Source organism: Psittacula echo (assembly GCF_963264785.1).
Source record: "Psittacula echo genome assembly, chromosome: 16".
NCBI classification, from domain to species: Eukaryota; Metazoa; Chordata; class Aves; order Psittaciformes; family Psittacidae; genus Psittacula; species Psittacula echo.
Window position 1 is genome coordinate 6,415,987 of NC_137752.1, and position 23,275 is coordinate 6,439,261.

At 60.3% G+C, this 23,275-nt stretch overlaps 1 protein-coding gene across 1 annotated transcript; it reads right to left on the bottom strand.

Moving 5' to 3' along the window:
* Window positions 1-638: 638 nt before the first annotated feature.
* Window positions 639-21,492, bottom strand: SH2D3C (SH2 domain containing 3C). Its single transcript, XM_080630576.1, has 12 exons — window positions 21,410-21,492; window positions 18,680-19,292; window positions 14,669-14,708; window positions 6,367-6,495; window positions 5,702-6,150; window positions 4,053-4,177; window positions 3,222-3,799; window positions 2,910-3,025; window positions 2,597-2,768; window positions 1,767-1,878; window positions 1,016-1,222; window positions 639-915 (listed from the first exon to the last, which is right to left on the bottom strand). The coding sequence occupies exons 1-12, from the start codon at window positions 21,447-21,449 to the stop codon at window positions 740-742; spliced, it is 2,757 nt and encodes a 918-aa protein (XP_080486702.1). The 5' UTR covers window positions 21,450-21,492; the 3' UTR covers window positions 639-739.
* Between the last annotated feature and the right edge of the window lie 1,783 nt (window positions 21,493-23,275).

Here is a 23,275-nt window from a genome sequence, read left to right on the forward strand (position 1 = left end):
TGCGGCCCCGCCCGGACTACAGCTCCCGGCGTGCACCGCGAGGGGGCGTGGCCTGTCGACGGAGGCGTGGCCATTACCACGAGGGGCGTGGCCTGATCCGCATTGCCCCGCCCCTGCATTGGTGTCCCCGGTCCCCGTTGCAGCGGGGCACAGGGCGCACACAGCGCGGTGTCACCGGGGCCAGGCAGGGCTGGGTTCAGCACTGCAGGCCCCACCAGTGGCCCTGCCCCGGGATCTGCCCTCCCCAGGGGTCTGGGGGCTCGTTTAAATGACACCCACAGGACAGGGGGTCCCCATGGGGAACAGCATAAAAGTTTATTGTGTGTAAGAACCGAACCCATGGGGTACGTACAGGTATTTACAGGACAACGGATGAGCCTAACTATTTACACCGAGAGCTGTCCTTTACGAGTCTGTACATCAAGGAGCAACCACAACAACGTATTTACAGGTGGGATCCAGCGGCTCTGGGCGAGATGGGGATGGAAAGAAATGAAACCAAAGGGTGAGGTGAGAAGCACGGGGTAGTCAAAGACCTCGTTGGGGCTGGATGGGGGCCTGCGCAGGCACTGTCCCCATCCCTGTCACATCCTGAGGAGGTGGATGGGAGATGGAAGGTGCCTGCTTTTCCTCCTCTTTGTCTCAGTATTGCTGACCAGTGTCCCAGTGCCTTTCCAGGCCATCTTTCCTCTTCTGGTGTCACATTCCTGGCCCCATAGACCAGGCTGGGAGCCAGGGGTCACAGCTCACTGAAGCGCACGGCCGGCTCCAGCTTGTGGGACAGGGCAGTGAGGACCTTGTCGAACTTCTCATAGCGCTCGGCCTGGCTGCTCTCAGCCCCACGGCTGCCCCACAGCAGCCGCAGCTGGAACTCAGTGCTGAAAATCTCCAGCAGCTCCGCTCTGCCCTGGAAACCTGCAGAGAGGGAGGGTCAGTCCCTAGGGATAATGGGGAGCCCATGGGATGCTGCTGGGCTGGAGCAGAGGGAAAGGGGCCCCGTGTCCCCATGGCTTACCCTGCAGCTTCACCTCCGCGTTGGTGTGGTAGAGCCCGCCATGATGGGCCACCATCCGCGCTGCCTCCAGGTGAGCCATGACCACCTCCACGCCGCTGTCGCTGGCTTCCCAGGGCTCAGGGTTGTCCGTGAGAGCCTCATCCCGCTCCAGGAGCGTCACGAGGGGCACGATGTGGGGAAAGGTGGTGTTGGTCAGTGGTGGCCCTTCTGTGGGGAGAGCCACAGTGAGGACCCTGTGCCCCTGCATCCCTTCCCCATGGAGCCAGGCTGCTCCAGGGAGTGGATTTAAGGCTCAGCTATAGCCCAGCAGCAGCTTTGGCTCCTTATTGCTGTGCCTGGGGCCATCACTGGTTCAACACCAGCATCTCTCAGCTGGGCTTCCTGGTTGTGCCAGGAGGGCAACGCTGCTGTCCCTGCTCTGTGTCTGTGTTTGCCAGGGCTGCGATGGGGAGCAGAGAGCTGGATGTTGGAGAGATGTGGCTTTGCACCCCCCTGACTCACTGCCCCATCCCCATGTGAGCGCAACGGCTTGGCTGGGCCGCTGGGTTTGTTTAGTTAGGAAAGGCTTCCTTGGGAAGGAAGGAGCAGCCGAGGCCAAACGGGCCCTGCGGGGTGGTTCTGCAGCCACAGGGAAGTGTCTGGCGCTGTCTGGGAGAGGGGCAGAGCTCCCAAACACGTCCCCTCCGCCAAGGCTGTGGATGAAGGGGGAAGGAGCAGGCAGACGGGAGAGAAGGGGAGCTCCTCCCTTTACCTTTCCCTTCGTTCAGGCTCTTCAGGAACGGCTTCAGCTTCTTCTCGTAGAGGATCGCGCCCTCCGTGTGCCGCTGCCGCAGCACCATCCAGGTCTGCTCCAGCCGGGAGATCTGGAAGCGCATGGGGCAGATGGAAGGTGCTGGGGGCACCGAGCTCTAGGATCACAGAGTGCCCCCAGAGGGGCACAGCCGGGCCCTGGAGCCGTGCCCCCCCATCCCTGCACAGCGCAGCGCCTGCTGCCCCCCAAACCAGGCACATCCCCGGCACCGAGCCCGGGATCAGGATGTGTCCCCGCTGCCCGTGCCCCAAGACAGCAGCGTCGCAGCGGCCCTGAAGATGAGAGGCAGGGAGGGGCAGCTCCACCTCCTTTGTGCGGGCAGGAAGCAAAGACTTCCCAGCTGGGCTCCATTTAAAAGTGGATTTTAATCTCCTTTCGTCTCGCAAAGGGAGCAGCGTGGCCCGGAGATGCTGCTGCCTTGAGACTGGTGTGCATTGTACTGCAGGGCAGATTCATTTCCTCCCAGGAACGCAGCCCAGCGCTAAACAAAAAGCCCAACCGCTGACAAACAATCAGATCCCAGCGGGACTGGGCTGTGTGCTCTGCGGAGGGGACAGCTCTTCCCCTTCCCTGCTTACATGGAATCAGAGCATCAACTGCGCTGGAAAAGACCTTTAAGATCAAGTCCAACCTTTACCCCACACCTCCTGCCCTGGGTGTTTTCCGCTCTTCACCCACCTCAATGGGTGTCAGAGCCTGCAGGATGTGGGGAGCAGGATTGTGTTATAGGCTGAGCCCAGGCTAAGGGGATGAAAGGAGCATTCCTGTACCTGTGTCATTTCCAGGGCGTTCATCACAGCCGCGAAGCTGAACATGTTCCCCATGGTGCTCTTGAGCTCGGCTGCCAGCTGGATGGTTTTGTGGAGCAGGGCTGCCCGCTCCTCCGTGCTGCCCGTGCAGCCCAGGATGTCCACAGCGATCATGATGGACATGGTGTGAAACCTGCCGTGGGGCGAGACGCAGAGCGGGGTCAGGGCAGGGGGAACGGGGATGCTCCAGGGCTCCTCCACCACGTTGGGTGCAGAGGACCCCCCGTGCCAAGCTGGGGACGTCCCATGGGAGCTGTGCCATTCCATGCAGTACCGTTCCAGCAGGTCGAGGCGGAGCTGGTGGCCATGGGGCAGGGTGAGCAGCTCCATGCCAGAGCTCACCCCCATCATCTGCTGCATCTCTGCCGTCACTCCCAGTATCCGGGCGACCTGGCAAGGAAGGTGAGAGCTGATGAGAGCCGTGTTAATTGAGGAGAGGCTGAAGCAGCCTCTCGCCCCAGCACAGCCTCTGCCTGCCCTGGCTGATGCAGGGCAGAGCCCAGCAGGGGTGCTCCATGCTCGGAGTGCATCCCGCAGTGATGGGAGGGCAGCAGTGCCCATCCCTCCTGCCTGGCCCCAGCCGTACCAGGCAGTCCACTTTGGTGATGTGTTTGGCCAACGTCTTCGCATCCACCTCTGCTAGCAGCTCTTTGACCTTCTTGAGCACAGCCATCTCCAGAGGCTTGTTCTCCATAGGGATAAGCAGGGACTGGAAAGCCGCAGGGTTGAAGGAAGAGATTGTCTCCATGGTGGGGGGCACAAAGCCCACATAGTCCAGCTCTCCCTTCAGCCTCTGCGCCGCCTCTGCTTCCCTGGAGCCGTTCTCTATAGTCCCTCTGTGTCCTTCCTCCACCTTTAGCCTCTCCACGTAGCTCTTTGTGGGGAGCTGCTTGGTGTCGTGAGCCGGCCGGTCCCTGCTCATGGGTGAGGTGGGATGGAGCTGGCAGTAGTGCCCCGTGTCCGGCTCGCTGTAGCTGTTCGCAGAGGGAGAAGGGGAGGCACGGGCATAGCCATGGCACGGAGTCGAGTGGGAGCTGTGGGCAGGGTCTGGCAGGGCTTTGCTGCTGTTCCCCTGGCACAGCTGGGGCTCGCTGGACCTTCTTATGACTGGAGAGGTTGGGGCAACTCCAGCCGCTTGGCAGGCGTGGGGCTTTAGCCGGGTAACTGTGGGGAGGAGAGGAGATGCTGTTATCAGAGATACACGTGTAGGGACCACGGCTGCAGCAGCCAGCCCCGTCCCCAGCTCCAGCCCTCTGCCAGGACAGTTCTTCACCATGCACAGAACCAGGTAGGGTTTCACTTCACAGCTCTTTACAGTCAGCTCTGTCACCCCCCTGGGTCCCTGCATCATACCCGTGCCAAGCCCAGCCTGACCCACGTCCCCCCATCCCCAGTGGGATGCAGGGGTGATGCCTACCTGTGCTGTAGGCAGGTGATGCTGGGTTCTCGGAGATGGGGGACATCGGGGAGTGCAGGTCTTGGATCTGGTCCACGCTGACGGCGCAGTTGCGAATGATGTCTCTGTGGTGGGGCAGGGACACGCTGGGGAGGGGGCAGATGGGACAGGTTAGCTCCTGCAAACGGGCTGGGCAAGGGATGAGGGTTTGCTGCCCCACCACCTCCTTGCACAACCACCCATAACGAGCTCAGCTGGAGCAAGTCCCTGCAGGCAGCTGGGAGCAGAAGGGGTCAGTGCCTGTATAAAGCAGAGACAGTGCAGCCTCCGGGGAGCTTGGTTGTGTGGATCACTGGGAATGGATGTCCTGATGCTAAGGTACATGGGAAGGGATGGCTCCAGGGTGCTGCGGGGAAATGGCTTTAGGAAAGAAGTCCGGGGGTGGTTTCCTATGCTTGTGCTGCAAGTGGTAGCTGATGGATGCATCGCTTTGTTTCCACCAGAGAGCTGTGCTGGGGTGTTTTGGTGAGCTGCTGCTCTGACCCAAAGCTTAGGAGAGGTGGAAAGTGCCTGGAAGCTGGCCCTGGAGCCCAGCAGGCACTGATGGAGGTGCTGAGGTGCCTGGGTTGGTGACCTGCAGCACACATGCACAAGCAGCTGCATAGCAAGGTCTTGGGCTGGTGGGGCAGCACTTGTGGCCTGATGCAAACACTGCACATCAATGGTGCTGCACACGATGCTGTGCACAGGGAGGGTTGCAGGGAGGTATGGCAGGGTGAGGACTGGGCTGCTGTGATGCGTCCAGCCTTGAGTGCTGAGCCTCTGCCGGAAGCAGGATGGGAGAGCAGTGCAGTGATGAGGGGTTTAGGGAAAACGTGAGTGATGGGGACAGACTGATGGATGTGGGCTCTTCTGGAAGCACATCTGCTCTCCTGGAAGTCTGACTGCTCTCCTTCTCCCTGCCATAGCAGCCGTTTGCCTGTTTCCTGCTGGTGCGTGCTCACCCTGCCCTTGGGCTGACAGGGATGGGCTGTGTCCCACTGGGGATGTAGGCACAGATGGGACCCCTCTGGCTGCTCTGCGGGAGGGTTTATGTGTGGCTCTGCCCTCCCAGCCAGGCTCTGAGCAGCCTGGGGCTGCCAAAAGCAAGCGATGCAGAGGGGATCTCCTTCTCCACCTCCAAGGTTAACGTGAGCAGCTCAGCCCTGCGGAGGCTGTGATCTGGTGGCTGTGCAGACCCCCATCAGCACAGCTCCATTCATCTCCTCCTGCCCATCAGGCTTTCAGCTCTGCTGATGCAAATGCTCCAGCTGAATGGAAAGGGCTCTAAACCTAAAAGGGCTCTGCAAAAACCAACCAACAAATGGCCTCTTGGTGGCTGTGACTGGCTCTCCCCTCACATCCGCCTGGGAAAGCTCAGCTCTCGGCATTGACAAGCCCTGACACGCTGCTAATCCTGGCCTGGGTGGTTGTAAAGCACTCTCTGGCTTCTGGCCTGGCATGCTAATGCCATGTCTGCTGCAGTAGCTCAGTGGGGTTGGTACCCCAGCGCTAGCTGGGTACTGCTTCTTATCCCAGTCTCTTTCCTGTAACTGATGCCAAAACCCTGTCCATTGGGAGCATGGCTTCTGCTCTGGTCCTCTGCCCAGCTAAGCTGGGATGACGCTCACCTGCTCGGGCACCCCTCAGCTCTGGTGATCTTGTCCGCTGTCAGTCCATCGGTCATGGTGATGCTCCTCCTCTTGATGTGCCCCCCTTTCTGTGTGGCGGGGCTGTGGGCTCCCCCATGCTTCCCATTGCCCAGCCCATAGCTGGCTTCCAGGTAGCGCAGGGGGAAGGTGCGGTTGATGGGGCAGTAGATGATGGCCCCGCTCTGCTCCGAGATGGCTTTGCGGTTGCCCACGTAGAAGCGGACGAGGGCGGGCACGTTGTCAAAGCTCTCCTGCTCAAAGAGGTACTGGACACGGGCATGGCCCTCGCCGGGCTTCGCCGTCGCCTTGTTGATCTTGAAGTGGAGGGGCTCGTTGCGCCAGCGGCACGTCAGCACGTAGTCACCCAGGCTGGTGAGGGAGTCCCGGATGAGGAAGTCACCGTTCCTCTGCACCAGGCTCTCCGATACCTGGAAGGGGACAGGGCAGCTCCTCAGACACAGCCACACTGGTGGATGCTCCATTAGGGTGTTACTTGGAGCATTGGCTTGTTCCCCTTGCCCCTGGAAAACCAGGCTGCTCAGAGGCTTCCCATCAGGACAAGCTGGTTCCGTGTGGCCTGGGGGTGCTCTCCATGAGCAGCCCAAGCAAAGGATGCCCGGAGCCACCCACCTTCCCCTGCTCACCTCCCGCGGGATGCGGCCGTGGTACCAAGCGTGGCTGCGCAGGTCGGTGCTGCTCAGCTTCAGCTCCTCTTCCAGCTCCTTGTGAAGCTTCTCCGGTGAGGAGTCAAGGATGTATTTCTCCTTGGAGAACTGCACAGGGGAGAGGAGAGCATCAGGCAGTGCGGGGCTGGGGAGGGACGGGTTGGCAGGGTCCCTTTGCAAGGACCGTGGCATGGGCACTGGTGATGCCATCTGCCAGGGGCAGACCTGTCCCTGGGAACAGGTAACCTGGAGCTGTGAGTGAGGATTGCTGCCTGTGGCAAGGGATGCTGGAGGGGTAATGTGCCTGTTGATGGGCAGCTCCTGCCACCAGGAGCACTTGGAGGGTCTCCTGGTGGATTGTCCCCATCACGCTGCCCCTCTGCCCCAGCTCAGAGCTGAATGAGGTTGGGCAGGAGAAACCCTACCCCATCCCTTCCTCAAACATCTCCAGGGCAGAACCGCTGTGGGAAGCACTTTTCCAGGAGGAAAGCTGTGTTATTCCCCACTCTGTGCAACATCCACTGTGATCCCTCATCCAAAGGGTTAACTCGCTGTGTTTAGCCTGATGGTGGCATGAATAGTAATGACAAATGTAAAGGGAACCTTCTGCATTGAAATTAGCTTTTACCAGCGCTGCTGCACCTGAGCCTGGAGGATGCAATTTGCCTCCTCCTTTCCCTCCTGGAGAGATAAGGGATGGCGTCATGTCTCCATTGGCCATGCTCCCTGCCTGATGCTTGGCCAGCATTCCCAGAGGGCAGCTGAGGATTCCTGCTTGCAGCACAGTGCTTGTTTGCAGGTGAGGGTGGGTTTGGGGTGCACATGAGGCTGGTTCCCCTGCTTGGCACAGCAGTTTTGAGTCATGCTGTGGTGCCAACACCAGTGCCTCGGACCGGGGAGCTCGGATCCCTATGTAGCCACTGTAGCATCCCAGTGGCTACTGGGATGTCCTGCTCCCATGAGCAGGGTGGCTTGGTGGCCTGGCTCCACCTCTGGTGGCAGTGCCAGTGTGAGGGGACACCGGAGGCTGGCGCCAAGCTCCTTGGCACTGGTTAGGGCAGGATGCTGCTGGTGTCTCAGAGGACAGACGCAGGCTTGAAACCCTGCTGACACCGTGCTGGCACTGCTGGAGGAGCAGCCTGGCACTCATGGCCGGCCTTGCGTGGAAGCTGGTGCCCCAGAGCACTGCGGGCTGCAGACCCATGGCAGTGCCTCAGACCTGACTGCTTTGCCCTGGCCTCATCCTTACATCCCATGTCAATTCCCTCTGCCCTTTGGCAGCTGTGAGTAGGGGAAAGCAGAGAGCACTGTGCTGTTCTCCTGCCTTGTACCCCCTGCTCTGGGGGCTCCTGGGACCTCCCTGAGCCCCTCAGCAGGACCCTGACCCCAGGTCCCCCCCATCCCTAGGGAAGATGCTCCATTCCCTGTGGTAGCTGCATTCATCAGGCAGTGAGGCTGTCCTGGGACCCTGCTCCAGCAGGGGCAGGGGAAGGAGTCTGCCAAGGGTCTGTGTAATGGACCATGCCCTCCAAGGCTTGCCCTCAAAAGCCTGGACCTGTCCCTGCTCCTTTCCAACTCCTCTCAAGTCAAAAGGTGCTGGGACAGAGGCAGCAGCCTATGGGAACATCATGGACTGAACTCAGCCTTGTTCATCCAACTCTGTTCACAGTCCCTGTGTGCTGGAGCCGCAGGGACCTGGACCAGCAGACGTGTGGCTTGTCCCTTCCTGACCGAGGGCTGCGGGGATCCAAGTGCTTGCTGCTGCTCTGGGGGCACCATGGAGACAAAGGCACTGAACCCCATTAGGAATGAATGGCAGCGGGGTGGATGCAGCGAGGTCCGGTGCCTGCAGAGGGGCCAGGCCGAGCAGATGCCGTTTCCATGACAACCCCTCCCTGCCACCAGCAGCCCTGGCTCCCGAGCAGTGATGGGGACCCTCAGCTCACCCCAAACTCCAATGAGGGACCCCCGGGAGCCTGCCCTGCCTCTGCAGGCTAACGCTGATGGAGCAGAGCCTGGAGCAGGGATTAGCGCCTGCTCTGCTCAGCGTTGTACATCTGGGTTTTCCCCCAAATCCTCCCCATGCAAATGTGCAGGATAACAAACACAAACCCAGCTGAGCGGCGCCCGGCGTCTCCAAGCCTGGATTTGGCATCCGTGCCAGAAGCCAGGTGCTAAGCTAGGAGAGAACAGGAGGTCTGGGGAGAGGACAGGATCATAGAATGGTTTGGGTTGGAAAGGACCTTAACATCATCCACTTCCAACCCCCTGCACGTCCCGGAGCATCCTGCCCATGTGCTGCCCACTGGCCGGGTGCCGAGCTGTGGGTGCTGGCATGGGGCAGCCCAGCCCGGTGCTGTCAGCAGTGTGTCAGCGGATGTCTGGGCTGAAAAGGGCACCGCTTGGCACGCTCTGCTGTGCCAAGAGGACATCCAAAGATGCACGGCCTGACGGGAGGTCTTGCGTACCAGTGGGATGGGTGAGGGGAAAAGCCTTGGCTTCCATTAGTGCCCAGCTGGAGTGTGTGCTGCTGCCCCCCTCAAGGCTTCTTCCATCTAAGTAGGAAGCAATAGGGATTAGAGCAGTTCTCCAAACCAGACAAACCAGCTCAGGAGCTGCCAGAGATGATGCCAAGCTCTGCTTGAGGAATCCCAACCAGCAGCCAAGCTGGCTTGGCTGGAGGAAGGAGAGCTCTTCCATCATGTTCAGTGCCCTGATTCGCAGTCCTGGGGCTGGGGAATCCTCTGGTGCTGCCATGCAATGGGGGCAGCCCCAATGAGGAGGCAATTCCTGGGTCTCTCCATCCCTATCCACTTCGCTGGCTCTCCCTGCTGCTTGGCTATGGGTGGAAGTGCCTCCAGTCATAGCTGAGGGGCAAGGACTGGAATTAGCAGTAGAAAGGCAAGAGCTGGAGGATGGAGGCTGCTGTGGTATGAGTAAAACAGTGGCTTGTCACTGTGCCTGGTGTGGAGAGCTTCCAAAGCCGGCATTTGGCTTTGCTTGCAAAGGTAACCTTATGAAACAGGAGGGATTTGCAGCTTCCCTGCTCTCTCCTCCCAGATCTGGAGGAGTCGCAGCGAGGATGAAGTCAACTTGGAGAACAAGGTGTACTCACACCCTCCCCTCCATGATAACATCTCACTAACCCCAGGGCACGGAGCGCATCTGCTCTGCTCCTGCCCACCCGGCGCTGGGACCCTCGCTAGGGAATTCCCAACCCCTGCTCCGGCTGCCCGGGAAGCAGAACTGGGAGGAAATGGGAGTTAAGAAACCCTTGGGAGCAAGGATATGGGGGAAAGCCCCAGAACTGCGTGAGGGGATTTCTCTGCTTCATTTGCACTTGGCAAAGGGCTACTGCAGTGAAGTATTTCAGTGCTGTGAGCCTGTCCATTCCCTTCATCTTGATACCTACATGGAAAAGAAATAACTTGTCCTGTCTTCCAGTGACTCTGGGCATGTAAATGGCCCCTGAGAAAGCACCAGCCCATCTGTCCACCCCACTTGTGTATGCCACATCTCCATTATCCTCACTGAAGGCTCACAGTCATTGCCCTGGTATCCAAACCCATCCTAGGACTGGTCCTGGTGACCCCCAGGGTCTTCTCTCCCCTTGTCTGTGCTCCTTTGTGGCAGCTCTGGAGCAATTATGTCTGGCTGGCAGGGGTGGGGTGCAGCTGGGGTTGATGGCTGGGAACATCTGGATGCTCAAAGGTGGGATAAGTGCCCCAGGTTGTGTGGTGGGGTGGTGGAGAGCACTGCTACCGCTGCCCTGGGGGAGCGGGTCTCCGGTGCAGTGATGGGGTATGGGTACACACACATTTCCATCCATCTATATATTACTTATCTCACTCCAAGACGGCAGCAGCGGCTGCTGCTGCATCCCTTTTCGGAGCTGCTATTGGCCAGAAATGATGTCAGTGCTTCCCAGGCTGGGTGCACTGCCATTGGCGGTGAGCAGGGATGCGGCTGTCAGCTGGAAGCGCTCCAGTCATTCATGGGGACTTCAGTGTGTGTTTGCTGGGCACACTTGGGCACAAATAGATGGTGAAAGATCTGGAGGAGCCAGGTGAGCACTCAGGGCTTCACTTTTAACTCTTCCTGGGGTTGGGATGGAGCACCCTCCATCCCCTCTCGCATCCTTCTGGGCAGCCAGACACCCACTTGTCTCTCCCTTGTGCTGACAGCAGCTTGCTGAACCCCCCTGCCATGTGCAGCCCAAGGGCCGCTGCACTAGGGCACATCCCCCTGTGCCATTGGTGGCCTTTGGACAACAAGGAGAAGCTCTTCTGCTTTTCCTTCTTTGCCTCCAGTAGCGATCAAAATCCCTGGCTTTACATTGAGATCAACCGCAATCATGACAAGACTTGAAATGCTGTTCTTGGGCTCTGTCTTACCCAGCATAATCTCTAAGGCTCAGCACCTACCTCGCTCAGCAGGGTACAGAATAACCCTGCCAGCTCTCTTGGCTGCCAGCTCCTTTCTAACTTGCAGTACGCTACAGCTCTTGCTTCAGCCCACAGCCTGCTTGGCTCTTGCAGCCTTAAACACCTTTGGTCTTTAATTGGGTAAATGAGAGAACCAATTCCTAGCACTGTGCAAATGCCAGTGTCCAAAAATAGGACACCTACACTCATGCCCAGACAGTGGCGGTGCTGGGAGCACCCCAGGACGGGTAACAGATGCATCCCACCAGTCAGACCTGTGCAGTGCAGCACACACACAGACACCCAGGCCAGGGAGCTGTGCGCTCACCTGCGCTCGGGCTCTGTGTGCTCAGTGATGCTCCCAGCACATGGCATCACTCGGGGGATGCTAAACGAGCTCTGCCAAGGGTAACGGCTCCCTTCAGAAGTGCTCTGCAGGGGGAACCGGTGGCCCTGCTCCCATGGCTCGGAGGGGGCTGAGCTCTGCCCCGCGACCTTGCGCTCGGCTCCCCTCTCCTCCTGGACCAGCGCTGGGGACAGCGGGTTCGAACCCGCTCTCACAGTGCCTGGGGTTACCCCGTGTCCCCCTCCCGCCGTTCCTCCCCGCGCTGCCCGGTCCCCGCGCTCACCTGCACCTGCATGAAGGATCCGCGGTAGAAGCAGCATGCGGCCGCTGACAGGGCGCTCCAGAGGCTGCACCGCTCCGTCATGGCGCGGCGCGCCCGGCCCGGGCTGCCCCGGCCCGGGCTGCACCTCCGCTGCCGCCGCCGCCGCCGGGCTTCAATTTCAGCCGCTTCCCCGATTACCTCATCCCTTGTCGGCAGCGGGAGGCGGGGCCCGCACCGCAGCTCCGCCCCGCAACGCCCCGCGGGGCCGCCCGCACCGGGCCCCCGGGGGACCGGTACCTCTGAAGGGACCCGGCATCCCTAAGGGGGACCGGTTCTTTGAGGGTGAACCGGGTCCTCTGAGGGAACCTGATACCCCTGAGGGGATCCGGGTCCTCTGAGTGGAACTGGTACCCGTGGGGGGAACCAGCATCCCTGAAGAGAACCGGGTCCTTAGAGGGGACCCGGGATCCCGGCTCCCTGCATCCTTAAGGGAACCAGCACCACCAAGGAGAACCAGCTCCTCTGAGGGGATCCAACACCCCTGAAGAGAACTGGTTCCTCTGAGGGGACCCAGCTCCTCAGAGGGGATTCATCCCCCCTGAGGGGTTTTGTCACCCCTTAGCTCCCCATCCCAATCCATCTGCTCTCCCCGGTGACACACACGGGTTAGGGACGGCCTTGTTCGCTCTTGCACCCCTTCCTGGTGATGTCCTTCTGAGGGACACCCCGGTGTGTGCCTCGCTGCGGAAGCTGCCTGCCTGCTTCCCACATAGGCTATCTCCGAGTTGTGTTTAATTAAAGCTCCGCTTTGGTTTAATTAAGGCCACGGTTTCATGTATGGGATGTGCGAGGCAGCGCTGATGACTCAAAGCATCGCTCCAGCCCTGGCTCTCAATATCCCCGCCTGAACCCATAACATAGGCACGGGAAGGGACCCCCCAGCACTCGCAGTGAGCTCTGCACCCCCTTGTCCCGTCCCCCTCCAGGGTTGTCCTGCATTGGCACATGTATCTGGCCATGCCAACAGGGAGCTTTACCCTCCTGTCCACAAAGCATCCAAACACCCCGGTGCCTCCTGGTGTACCCTCACCTAAGGGGATGCTGTGAGCTGGGAGAGGCTTCCCTGCTGCCACAAAGAGCAGAACCCTGCAGCCTCCCCTCTCATTAATTCAGACGATCCCCTCGCATCCCCAGGCAGGCAGGCAGCAGCCAGGGCTGATGAAAGACAGGTCCCCGGAGCAGCTTTTCCGCGCAGAACAAAGGAAGCTCGGAGGTGCTCGCCGGGGCCCGCACTGCCCCTGCTTTAGCAGGAGAGAGGAGGAGACAGGGAGCAGCACGGGTCTGCAGCAGGACAAGGCTGGAAGGGAGGCAGCGTGGAACACGGGGCACTGGGTGCTCATGGACCCACTGGGACAGAGTGGGAGCACGGGCTCTTCTCTTGCCTGAGGCTCAGGGACAGACCAGATGGCAGCGCACAAGGAGATGCTGCTCCAACAGGATTCAGTGGTGAATCATCCCCTTGCCAAGGCTTCTCCCCCGCGACGGGCTCTGTGGTTTCCCTCCAGGGCTCTCAGTGAGGGAGCAAGCAGGAGCCACATGGGGTGATGCTCCCGTCTGCCCCTCTGCAGGGGAAGCTGAAAACCTCCTGCTGCAGGGACATGGGACAGCTTTACCCACTGCTGCTCTCCTGAAGGGTAACACCAGGGCCGAGGTGGCTGGGTGGGATGTCTGCAGATGGAGCCAGGCGCATGGATCCCCCAGGCAGCTTGGAAACACCAACCCTTAGGCTATCATTAAAGCACGTTAATTACCAAGCGCTTATTGATCCCGGCTTTCGACCCTGCCTGGCTCTTGGCTGCACCTCTAATCATAGGAGGCTCGGTGATGGGAGAGCTGGCCCTCGCTGGTTTGTGGCTGAAGCTTGAGGGCTGATGTTTGGTGGTACCTTTGTGCACATCTGGACCTTTGCTCACAAGGGCTTTGCAGAACATCCTCTCCAGATTCTCTCCTTCACTGTCTCTTTCCTCCCTGTCTTTGCTCCCTCTGCTTGTTTCCATCCCATCCACAAAGCAGGGACCTATTCCAGTGGCGGGTCCCAGCCCTAAAGGATCCCAGTTACAGCAGCCACCTTCCCATCCAGCCCTGAGGCTGAATGCTGCGGGGTGCTGAGCACTGTGCAGCTGCACGGGCTCCCAGCCAAGCACGGCGCCTGCAATCAGCCCAAGTGCCCCCATCATCCCGGTCACTCACACTCCAGCTAATTACTTATTTGACTAAAATAGCTGCTGTCACTGCAGCCATCACTTGCTTCCGTGACCAAAGGGAAGTGGTGAATAAATCACAGCCCACGGGCTGTGTCAACACCATGGGTGGGAAATAAAGGCCACCAAGCTTGGGTCTGGGATCTGCCTGGAGAGTAGGGAATGCTCCTGGCTCACCAGAAAGAACTCGGATCCAAAAGCAAAGCCATACCCATTGCTCTGTATCTGTGCTGTTTCAGTCTATTAACAGCCATAAAATGCACCCATCTCTGGGTGCACACACGGACAGGGTCACCTCAAGTCACTTCTCAACAACCACATCTGCCCAGCTCATTACATCCCCATGAGGTAACCGGACTCAGGAGGCTCCAGCCTTCCTCAAACCAGCTCCCTAAAGGGCCATTGCATGGCAGCGACCACCGGAGCAGGTTTTCCGCGCTCCATTCCCAAACCACACAGCATCCTTGCCACCCTTCCTCTGCTCCCGCCCGGCTCCCATTGTGCCAGCAGCCTCCTGCGAAAGGGTCGCTCTCCTCCAGAGCCAGGCGCCTCGCTAATGAATTTCTGGCCAGACATGAAGAGTCCTCAGGAATGTTAATAGTTTGCTGGAGGATAAGCAAGAGATTTGGAGAGATTTACACCGACTTTCATGTGACAGCCATGAAAGTGGCTCAAAACCCTTCCATTTCACTACGTGGAGGCAGAGGGAGGAGGCTGCCCCTGCGTCTGCAGCCTTCACAAGTGATGGGAGCGTGACGCACAGGCAGCTGCTGTGGGAGCAGCAGCAGGGTACCACATAAGAACCATGGATCCTCTGCCTGCCTCAGCCTCGCTGCGTCCGGCAGGGAATGTCAGCCAGGGTCAAAGAGAGAGCCCAGAATGGTGGCATGGGGATGCAGAGCTGAGCACTGCGCTGGTGTAGGACCCAACCAGCCCCTCTACCACTGTCACCCATAGGAGCAGGCTGCGATTGCACTCAGCGTCTTACCTTCACGTATTCGCTGCCGGACTCCAGGCCATCGTGGTGGCTGGAAAGAAGGGGAGACATGGAAATACGTAAGTGAAGGGCAGTAAATGGTGACAGTTAAGTCAAAGCACTGGTGGCAGAGGTGTGGGGAGTGGGGGTTTATACCCCTTTGCCATGGGGCTGAGAGCATGGCCAAGGATTTAAGAGAGGTTCTCAGGCCCCAGCACTGTTCCTGCCCACTCCGTGCCCGCTCTCAGCACAGGGCTTAACCTCCCTAATGCGATCAGGGAAGAATGAGGCCTTTTTAGAGGATCTTGCCCCAGATCTGCTTGGGACCGTGTGAGCTCAGACCCAGCGGCCAGCCTGGGGTCCCTGCAGGTCACAGTGCAGGAGGGTGGGTGCCAAGGTGAGGGGCCTTGTGCCCTGTTCCCAATGGCAGAGCTGCGCTCCCAATAGACTGCTGCTGGGACACAGCACCCAGACAGGAATTTCTGACTGTTCCTTGTGCAACCCCATGGAAACCAAACCCCACTGAAACTAGGGTGAACTGCGACGTTCTGGCTGAGACTGCAAGCTTTGCCCTCCCAGCACACGGGCAATAGAAGCTCCCATTCTCCTTGGTGACACGTTCACTCTTAGCCCTACTGACAACCACCACAACAACCCTGCTGAGCCAGCAGCTTCTCTACCATCATTTCATGGGGACACATGGCCCCTGCTCTTTTCTGAGAAGGAAGCAATGCTACTACTGCTTTTTGTGCTCTTGTAGGCTGAAGTATGTGTCTGTATGGATGAATCCAAAGGGAACAACACAGGAGAGAGGCTGTAACAGCCTGGGATGCACTACCCTGAGGTCCTGCTTTTCAGAATGAAATACAGAACTCCAGACGTCTTTAACCAGAATCCTGTACCTGTCACCTCTATAGCGCCAAGCTGCAGCATGGACATCCCACTGCTTGCCAAGGTCAAGAGCACAGGGTGCTCAGGCCCTGGGATGCCAGCACAAGGCTAAGAAACAACCAAATCCCAGGGAACCACAACTCCAGGATGCCCCTTCCCTGCACAGGAGCAGCCTTGCTCCATCTAGTGCCTACAGCCATAGGACCCCTGCCTCATACTGGGATCTGCTGGGGCCCTGCACACAAACCCCTTCTGGGATCCACACTGGTGCCATCCCTGGGGAGCAGAATTCCTCCTCTGTGGATCCCTCCAGGCTGGGGATGGCTCCCGGTGGCTCAGAAATCAGTCACCCAAAGGGAAGTAGGGACAGAGGAGGTGACGTTGCCATGCTGGACATGCAGCGGTGCATCACAGTGGGTCCTGTTGGGATCAGCATGAACCCCTTGGTGTGCCCAGCAGGACCCACTCCTCCAGTCCCATACTGGTGAACCCGCATCCCCACTGTCCAGCTCGGAAGGGGATAAAGGGCCTGGCAATGGGCCGCGGGCCCGCGCCGGCGCTGCTCTGCAGCCTCTCATGGAGTCACGGAGCCGCCTGGAGCTGCGAGAGCCGTGAGAAAAGGCGGCAGGAGGATGGGGGCCTCCGGGCAGGAAATCGGGAGCATGGGAGCAGCTGGGAGACGCTGCGGAGGCCCCAGTGCCGGGGAAGGGCAGCAGCTGGGGCCGCAGCCCCCCCCCGGTGCTGCGCATTCCTGCAGGAAACGGCATTTTTGGGGGCAGCGAGCGCCTGGGAGAAATTCCAGGGCTGCCTTTGTAGCGCGGCCGTGGCTGGGACACGGCACCGTGGCAGCGGCAATGGGGAGTGGGGCTTTGGATGCTCCTGTTGGGCTTGGGAAGGCATCGCAGTGATTTACACACGTGCCGATCTCCGGGCTGGATGCTGGGAGCAATCCAGGTTAATGGTGTGGGTCCAGCCCTGGTCTGCTCATCCCTGGACACCAGCGCTGGAGAACCAATTCTGGGCACTTGGTGCCTCAGTTTCCCCCTCCGCAGAGCTGCCTCATCCCTGGTTTTGGCTGGCAGGGCCCTGCGGGAAGCAGCGCTTCCCATGCCCCATGCATGGAGGGAAGTCAAATCACATCCGCTCTGTGACCTGCTGTGGGTCATCTCCCGTTAGTCACTGTGTCCCTGTCGGAGTCACGGCCACCGCCTTGTTCTGAGCAACTCCATGGGCTGGGTGCTGCTCCCTGTCTCATGGCAGTGCAATCGAGGGCCTGATCCTGCAGGGAGCATCCATGGGAAAGCACTCCCTTGGGCATCCTGAGGCCGTGCTGTCTCTCATCACCATCCGCACCAGGCAAGCCAATATCCGCCCCGGGGCCACCCTTGTCCCCCCCGCGCTGCTTTGGTCCCTCTGCACAGGCGTGCCCCGTGCTGGGAAGCTGGCCCTGGCCCCCGACACGGGCTGGCGGGGACAGAACGTCCCCATCCCCAGGGATGTGCCTGCAACAGGAGGAAGGGCTGGGGCGCGGCACTGTCCCGGTCCTGCTTCCGCTCGCCCCACAGCAGGGCCCGGCCACGGGGCTGGCTCCAGCAGGCGACTGCTCCCTAAGCCAGAGGTTTTGAGGGGCTCCAAGCAGAGCACAGAAGTGCCCCTAATGCCAAGTCCTGCTCTGGTGCCTCAGTTTCCCCGGCAAACAGCACGGCTACACCCATCACCAGATGATGCTAGGGGGCATTTGGCTATTGAGTTTTGGGGACTCAAGTCCAGAGCCAAGACACCCGGTGACCACACACACAGCTCCCAGCCCAGTGACCCAAGTCACTTCTGGGGGAGCCTCATGCACCCTCTATAGGGACCCTGTGCCACTGCTGGGTCTCTGTGCTCATAGAGGACGTGGCATTGCTGTAGCCCCCCCAAACCTCCATCCCCCCCAAGCCGTGCCCCTGGCGCCGGGTCCGGCTGCGGTTTCGGCAGCCGATGCAAACCCACCACGTCCGAGCTTTGTCCTCGCCCCTTCCCCGCCTCTCCCTGCCCGTCCCCTCCGGGGTGCGGGGGGCCCTCACCTGCCCTGTCCCAGCGCAGGGAACCTCCTGCCCACCGCTGTCATCACCGCCAGCGCCCCAGCTCCGGGATGGGGAGAAGCTCTCCCGGGCGTTCTCCCGCCTCGCACTGAGCGTGGGGACCCGGGGCCGCGCAGGGCGGTGCGGACCCTCCTCCTCCTTCCCGTCCCGGCCCTCCTCCTCCGGCCCTCCCTTCGGAATGTGCGGCCGGCACGGCCCGGCTCCCGCTGCTCCTCATCCCGCTCCGGGGGCCTCACAAACACCCGGTGCTGGGGCGTGGAGAGCTCAGCTCCGCGGTGGGATGGGGAGAACAGGGGCAATAGGAGGCACTGGAGTGGGCGAAGAGTCGGGTTTGGGAAGGGGTGATCCAATGGGACCTTGTTCTGGGGGAAGGTTTGCAGTTGGTACCTTCACCCATACCCTCAGTGCTGGGGACACTCGTGGCCCCTTGTGCCCCAACACCCAGGTGATGGGCAGGAGGTTATAAATCCTCGTTGATTCTGAGGTGAAAACCTTCCAAAAGATCCAATCCCCATCTGTAAGTGCTGAGTCCCCAAATTCCCCTGAGGGTGGGAATTTGAAGGGGGGGATTTGTGCCCGGAGCTGGGGGTTTAACGGGAAGTGATGGAAATGTGGACAGGGCAGCTGGTTTTGGGGTAGCCCCTGTGCCTTGAGGGAGGAAGTGCCACTTGAGGAGGGGAATAAAGACGGAAGAGGATGAGGATGGAGGGGACAGAAGAGATGAGAGTGAGGAGTGGATGGGGCCGGGACAGTGCAGGTCTGAGCTCCTTGCAGCACATCCGAGCACTGGAGCAGAGCCGCCGGCAGGACAAAGGGACGCTGGGGCTGCGCGGGGCTCGGAGACGTTTCCACCCCATCCGGAAACGGGAAGGAGCAGAAATCCCACAGGAAACTTTGCTCCCATGGAGCCGCTGACCTGGCCATGGTGCAGAGTGCTCCATCAGTGCCAGCTGCATCCCTTCTGTGTCCCAGCCCCGTCCCCTTGCCCTGGGGGGAAGGCAGAAAGGGGGTCCCATAGGAAGGCTGAGCAAACCCAGTGGGGCTGTACCTGTCTGGGAAGATCTCGCTGGGATGCTCTTGCCCCTTTTGATCCCCATCAGTGGTCTCCAATCCTGCTGCTGCTTCAGGGCTCGGGGTTTGGCTGGGATTTGGGTCTGGGCTCGGTGCCTCCATCCTGGGGCAGGAGATGCTCCCTGCAGGCTCCTGGTCCATCCTGGTCATCACTGGAGTGTCCATGGGCTGAGCCTCTTCCTCCTCCTGCTCTGTTTGCCCAATGGCTGAGGGTGAATCTGTGCCTGGGTCAGGGGTGATGGACATCTTGGAGCTGGGGAGCGGGGCTTTGTTACTGGGGATCCCATTATCCTGGCAGCTCTGGCTACTCTTGGCTTTGCCCTGGCTCTTCCCTGCCTTGCCCAGGTTGAGCCTGGGCATGGTGCCCATGTGGCTGTACATGTCCGATGACCGGGCATAGGGGCCAGGGCTCTTGGGCATGGTGTTGAGATCATCCTGGGTGCTGTCGAAGGGCTCCTCCAAGAAGCCATGGGAAGGAGGGAGACACGGCCCCAGGCTCTCGGGAGCGCTGGGGGCCACGGACACACGCCGGAGCGTGAAGGACCGGGGGATGCTGCTCAGGCTCCCGAAGCCTTTGAACTTGAAGAACTCTGGCAAGGAGAGGGGAGAGATGAATGTGGGGTTATCACTGGCATGGTGTGATGGTGAGGTCCTGGGCTGGGCTGTGCATGGGGCACTGTGCCATGGTGCAGCCTGGTGTTAGCCCTGTTACGCCCTGCATCTCCAGTCCCAGCCCAGCAGGACATCCCTGCCGCCTTGGGTGGATGTGATGCTGCTTGGGGTGTCCCTTAGGGAGCAGACAACCCCTGCGCCCTGGCAAATCCAGCAGCAGCATTTCCCTGTTGTAGAGGCAGAGGAAGAACCACCCAGCCCTGGTGAGCACACCAGGGAGTGCCAGGAATGATTCCAGATCTCTTCCTCCTGCCCTGTTGCCTCTCTGCTTCCCACTGGGGACTCCGGGCAGGGCTGTGCCCATCCCTGGAGCATCAGGGCAGCCCCGCAGGGCACATCCCCTGCCCTACATAGGGTGAAAGCATGGGACACACCACACCTCGCCAGGGGATAGGGGTCCATGTGTGTGTTCAAGGCAGGTTGGACAGGGCTTGGAGCAACCTGCTGTAGTGTGAGGTGTCCCTGCCCGTGGCAGCGGTTTAGAACTGGATGATTTAAGGTTCTTTCCAACCCAAACCATTCTATGATGCTCTGCACAGTGGAGCAGGAACCAGCCATGACCGCGGCTACGAGCAGGAGGTGACTTCCCCACTTCCTCGCAGCCACCTGCAAGCACCAAGCACCGAGCTCTCACAGAGCAGTGTTTATACCCACAGCAGGCGGGTTTCATGTCACACCTCGGCCGCAGCCCCGCTCTGTGTGCCCCCACCGTGCAGCCTGCACAAGGATGGTGGCACACGGGGTGCTGCAGGCTGAGGCTCCGCAGGGCAGGGTTTCACTGCTGTGCTCCGGGTGCCTCGGGGGGTGTTCTGCAATGATTGTGACACCCCGGGGCCCTGCAAACCCTCTTCCCCTGCAGGCAGCACGAGTTTGCTGTGGCAGGAAGCAGCGCGCTGCGGCTGTGCTGTGTGAGGAGCTCATGGACCCACACCTCCGGACACCAGCCATGGGCTCTGCAGAGCATCCCCATAGCCACACAGGGGCTGCATCAGACAAAAAGCCCTTCTATATGTTAGAAACCTCATGGCCTGAGTGAAGTTAAAGGCAAAACTGCTGTGGGTTGAGCATCCCCTCCGAGCCTGAGCATCCTCTGCATGGGCTGCTCCCAGGGCTGCTGCAGGGTGGGAAAGGCAGTGCTGGGGATGTTTCCCACCTCCCACCATAAAGGCCGATCCCAGCTGCGATGGGGACGTGGGTTTTGCCAGTGGAAGGGTCCCTGGGGAGCGCGAGGACCGGCCTCCCCCCAGCGCCAGCGCCGCGCAGGAATGCAGAGAGCAGCAGAGGCCGCTCCCGCGCAGCCCGGTGCTGGGAAGCGGGGTGAAGGCCACAGCAGCCGCCTCCGGGGCTGTGAGAAAGAGCAGAGCTCGCTCCCGATGGGCACCAGCCCTTCCTCCGGGAGCAGGCGCCGGGAATGCGCTCCCAGGCTCCCACCCAGCTCCTTTGTATGGGTCCTGGACACCCCCGGCTTGCACCCCTGATGCTGCATCCCTTAGGATGCGATCTGGGGAGTGAAGACCCCCCCAGACCCCATTGTGCATCCCCCTGCGTGCATCCCGACACCCAGCTCCTGAGCCAACAGCACCGGAGCTCAGCCCCAGTGCTGGGGATGGAGACCCCCAAAGACCCTCACCCCAATGAGCTTCCTAATGAGAGCAGAGCCTGTGTCAGCTCCTGATGTACCCGGGTTGAAGTGACACAGGGAGCGCGTGAGCACACACCTTCACATTCACATTCACATTCACATTCATTCACACACTCATTCTCACACTCACATTCACACACAATCACTGTCTCACATTCACACACACTCAATCACTGTCTCACACTCACATTCACGCTCACACACACAATCACTTTCACACAGTCACCGTCTCACACTCACATTCACACACACTCGATCACTGTTTCACACTCACAATCACTGTCTCACGTTCACACTCACAGGCACCCTCACACATCCCCATCCACTCCATCCTGTGCAGGTGCCCATCCCGTTCCATCCCATCCCATCCCATCCTGTCCCACAGCCACTTACTGAACTTCCTGAAGCCCCCTCGTTTCTGCCCCTCGGCCATGGCCGCTCCGCTCGCAGGCGCAGGGACGAGAGGGACAAGTTTATAACTGTGAAGCCCTTCCCTGCCTGCCCCTCCCTTCCTGCCCCCCCGCAGTCACTCATCGCTCCATGGCACTTCCTCCCCACTGCTGTCATCGCCTGCTCCTGGCCCTGCCCTTGGCCCTGCCCGCCCTCCTCCTGCCCCACAGCCCTCGCAGTACAGGGGACACCTCTGGGACCCTGGTTTGGGGATGCCCAGCAGATGTGGGCACCCAAAAGCCTTGGGTGACAGCCATAGAGGAGGGAGCCAGTCCTGGACAAGGGTGGTGGCCCCATGGATGAGGGTACCAGTCCTATGGATGAGGATGCTGGCACTATGGATGAGGATGCCAGCCCTATGGATGAGGGTATCAGCCCTATGAATGAAGGTGCCAGCCCTTGTCAAGGGTGCCAGCCCTTGTCAAGGGTGCCAGCCCTACGGATGAGGGTACCAGCCCTATGGATGAGGGTGCCAGCCCTATGGATGGGGATGCTGGCCCTATAGATGAGGGTGCCAGCCCTATGGATGAGGATGCCGGCCCTATGGATGAGGGTGCCAGCCCTATGGATGGGGATGCTGGCCCTATGGATGAGGGTGCCAGCCCTATGGATGAGGATGCCGGCCCTATGGATGAGGGTACCAGCCATATGGATGGGGATGCTGGCCCTATAGATGAGGGTGCCAGCCCTATGGATGAGGATGCCGGCCCTATGGATGAGGGTACCAGCCCTATGGATGGGGATGCTGGCCCTATAGATGAGGGTGCCAGCCCTATGGATGAGGATGCCGGCCCTATGGATGAGGGTACCAGCCCTATGGATGGGGATGCTGGCCCTATAGATGAGGGTGCCAGCCCTATGGATGAGGATGCCGGCCCTATGGATGAGGGTACCAGCCCTATGGATGAGGATGCCGGCCCTATGGATGAGGGTACCAGCCCTATGGATGAGGATGCCGGCCCTATGGATGAGGGTACCAGCCCTATGGATGACGGTGCCTGCCCTATGGATGAGGGTACCAGCCCTATGGATGAGGGTACCAGCCCTATGGATGAAGGTGCCAGCCCTATGGATGAGGGTGCCAGCCCTAGGGAGGGGGGTCCTGCCCTGCAGACAGGGGCCTGCCATGCACATTTGGGGCTCAGCCCCTGCCCTCACCATGCCCCATGGGGTGACAGCCAGATGCCATCACTGCCAATGGAAGCCCCCGTCACCAGCTCTTCTCTCATGCTGGGGGACCTTTGGGTGCCCCATATGGGTGTCTCCATGTGGGACAAAGTAGCCTAGGATCAGCAGGGATATGGTGTCTGTGTTGTCCTCCATTCCCAGGGAGCACCTGGTGCTTCCAGTGCCCAGGATGCCCATTACTGCTCTGGCCTTTGCTCCCTGTGCTCGCAGCCTTGGCAGTGGTGTCAAACAGCCCCAAAACAACCTGTTCTGCACCCAAAAGTGGACATTGCTATGGAAGGCTTCACCCCAGCCATGGGTATGTCTGCCAGCAAGGCAGGAACTTGGGGACCAGACCCCGACGTCCCCTTGCCCTGGTCCCCTCTCCACACCCCCTGGTGCAGCGCAGCGGCAGGGAGCGGAGATGCTCTTGTAACCCAGTGACACGCTTATGGAGACAGCAGCACCGGTGTCCCCAGGGACTGGGTGCCGGGGAGCGGGGGCACGGCGCTGCTCCATGGGGATGCTGAGGCACGGATACGGACACCGACACGGACATGTCCCCAAGGCGCGGAGCGGGGACAACATGGCGACCGCCGCAGGACTACAAGTCCCATCAGGCCCCGCGCGGGGTGGGGACGT

Coding starts and splice junctions, on each gene's coding strand:
- SH2D3C (XM_080630576.1), bottom strand. CDS start 21,449: ATGGCCGAGGGGCAGAAACGAGGGGGCTTCAGGAAGTTCA. Junction 4,178..5,701: donor GCTGAGGGGTGCCCGAGCAG/GTGAGCGTCATC, acceptor CCCCCTCCCCAG/CGTGTCCCTGCCCCACCACA. Junction 916..1,015: donor CGCGGAGGTGAAGCTGCAGG/GTAAGCCATGGG, acceptor CCCTCTCTGCAG/GTTTCCAGGGCAGAGCGGAG.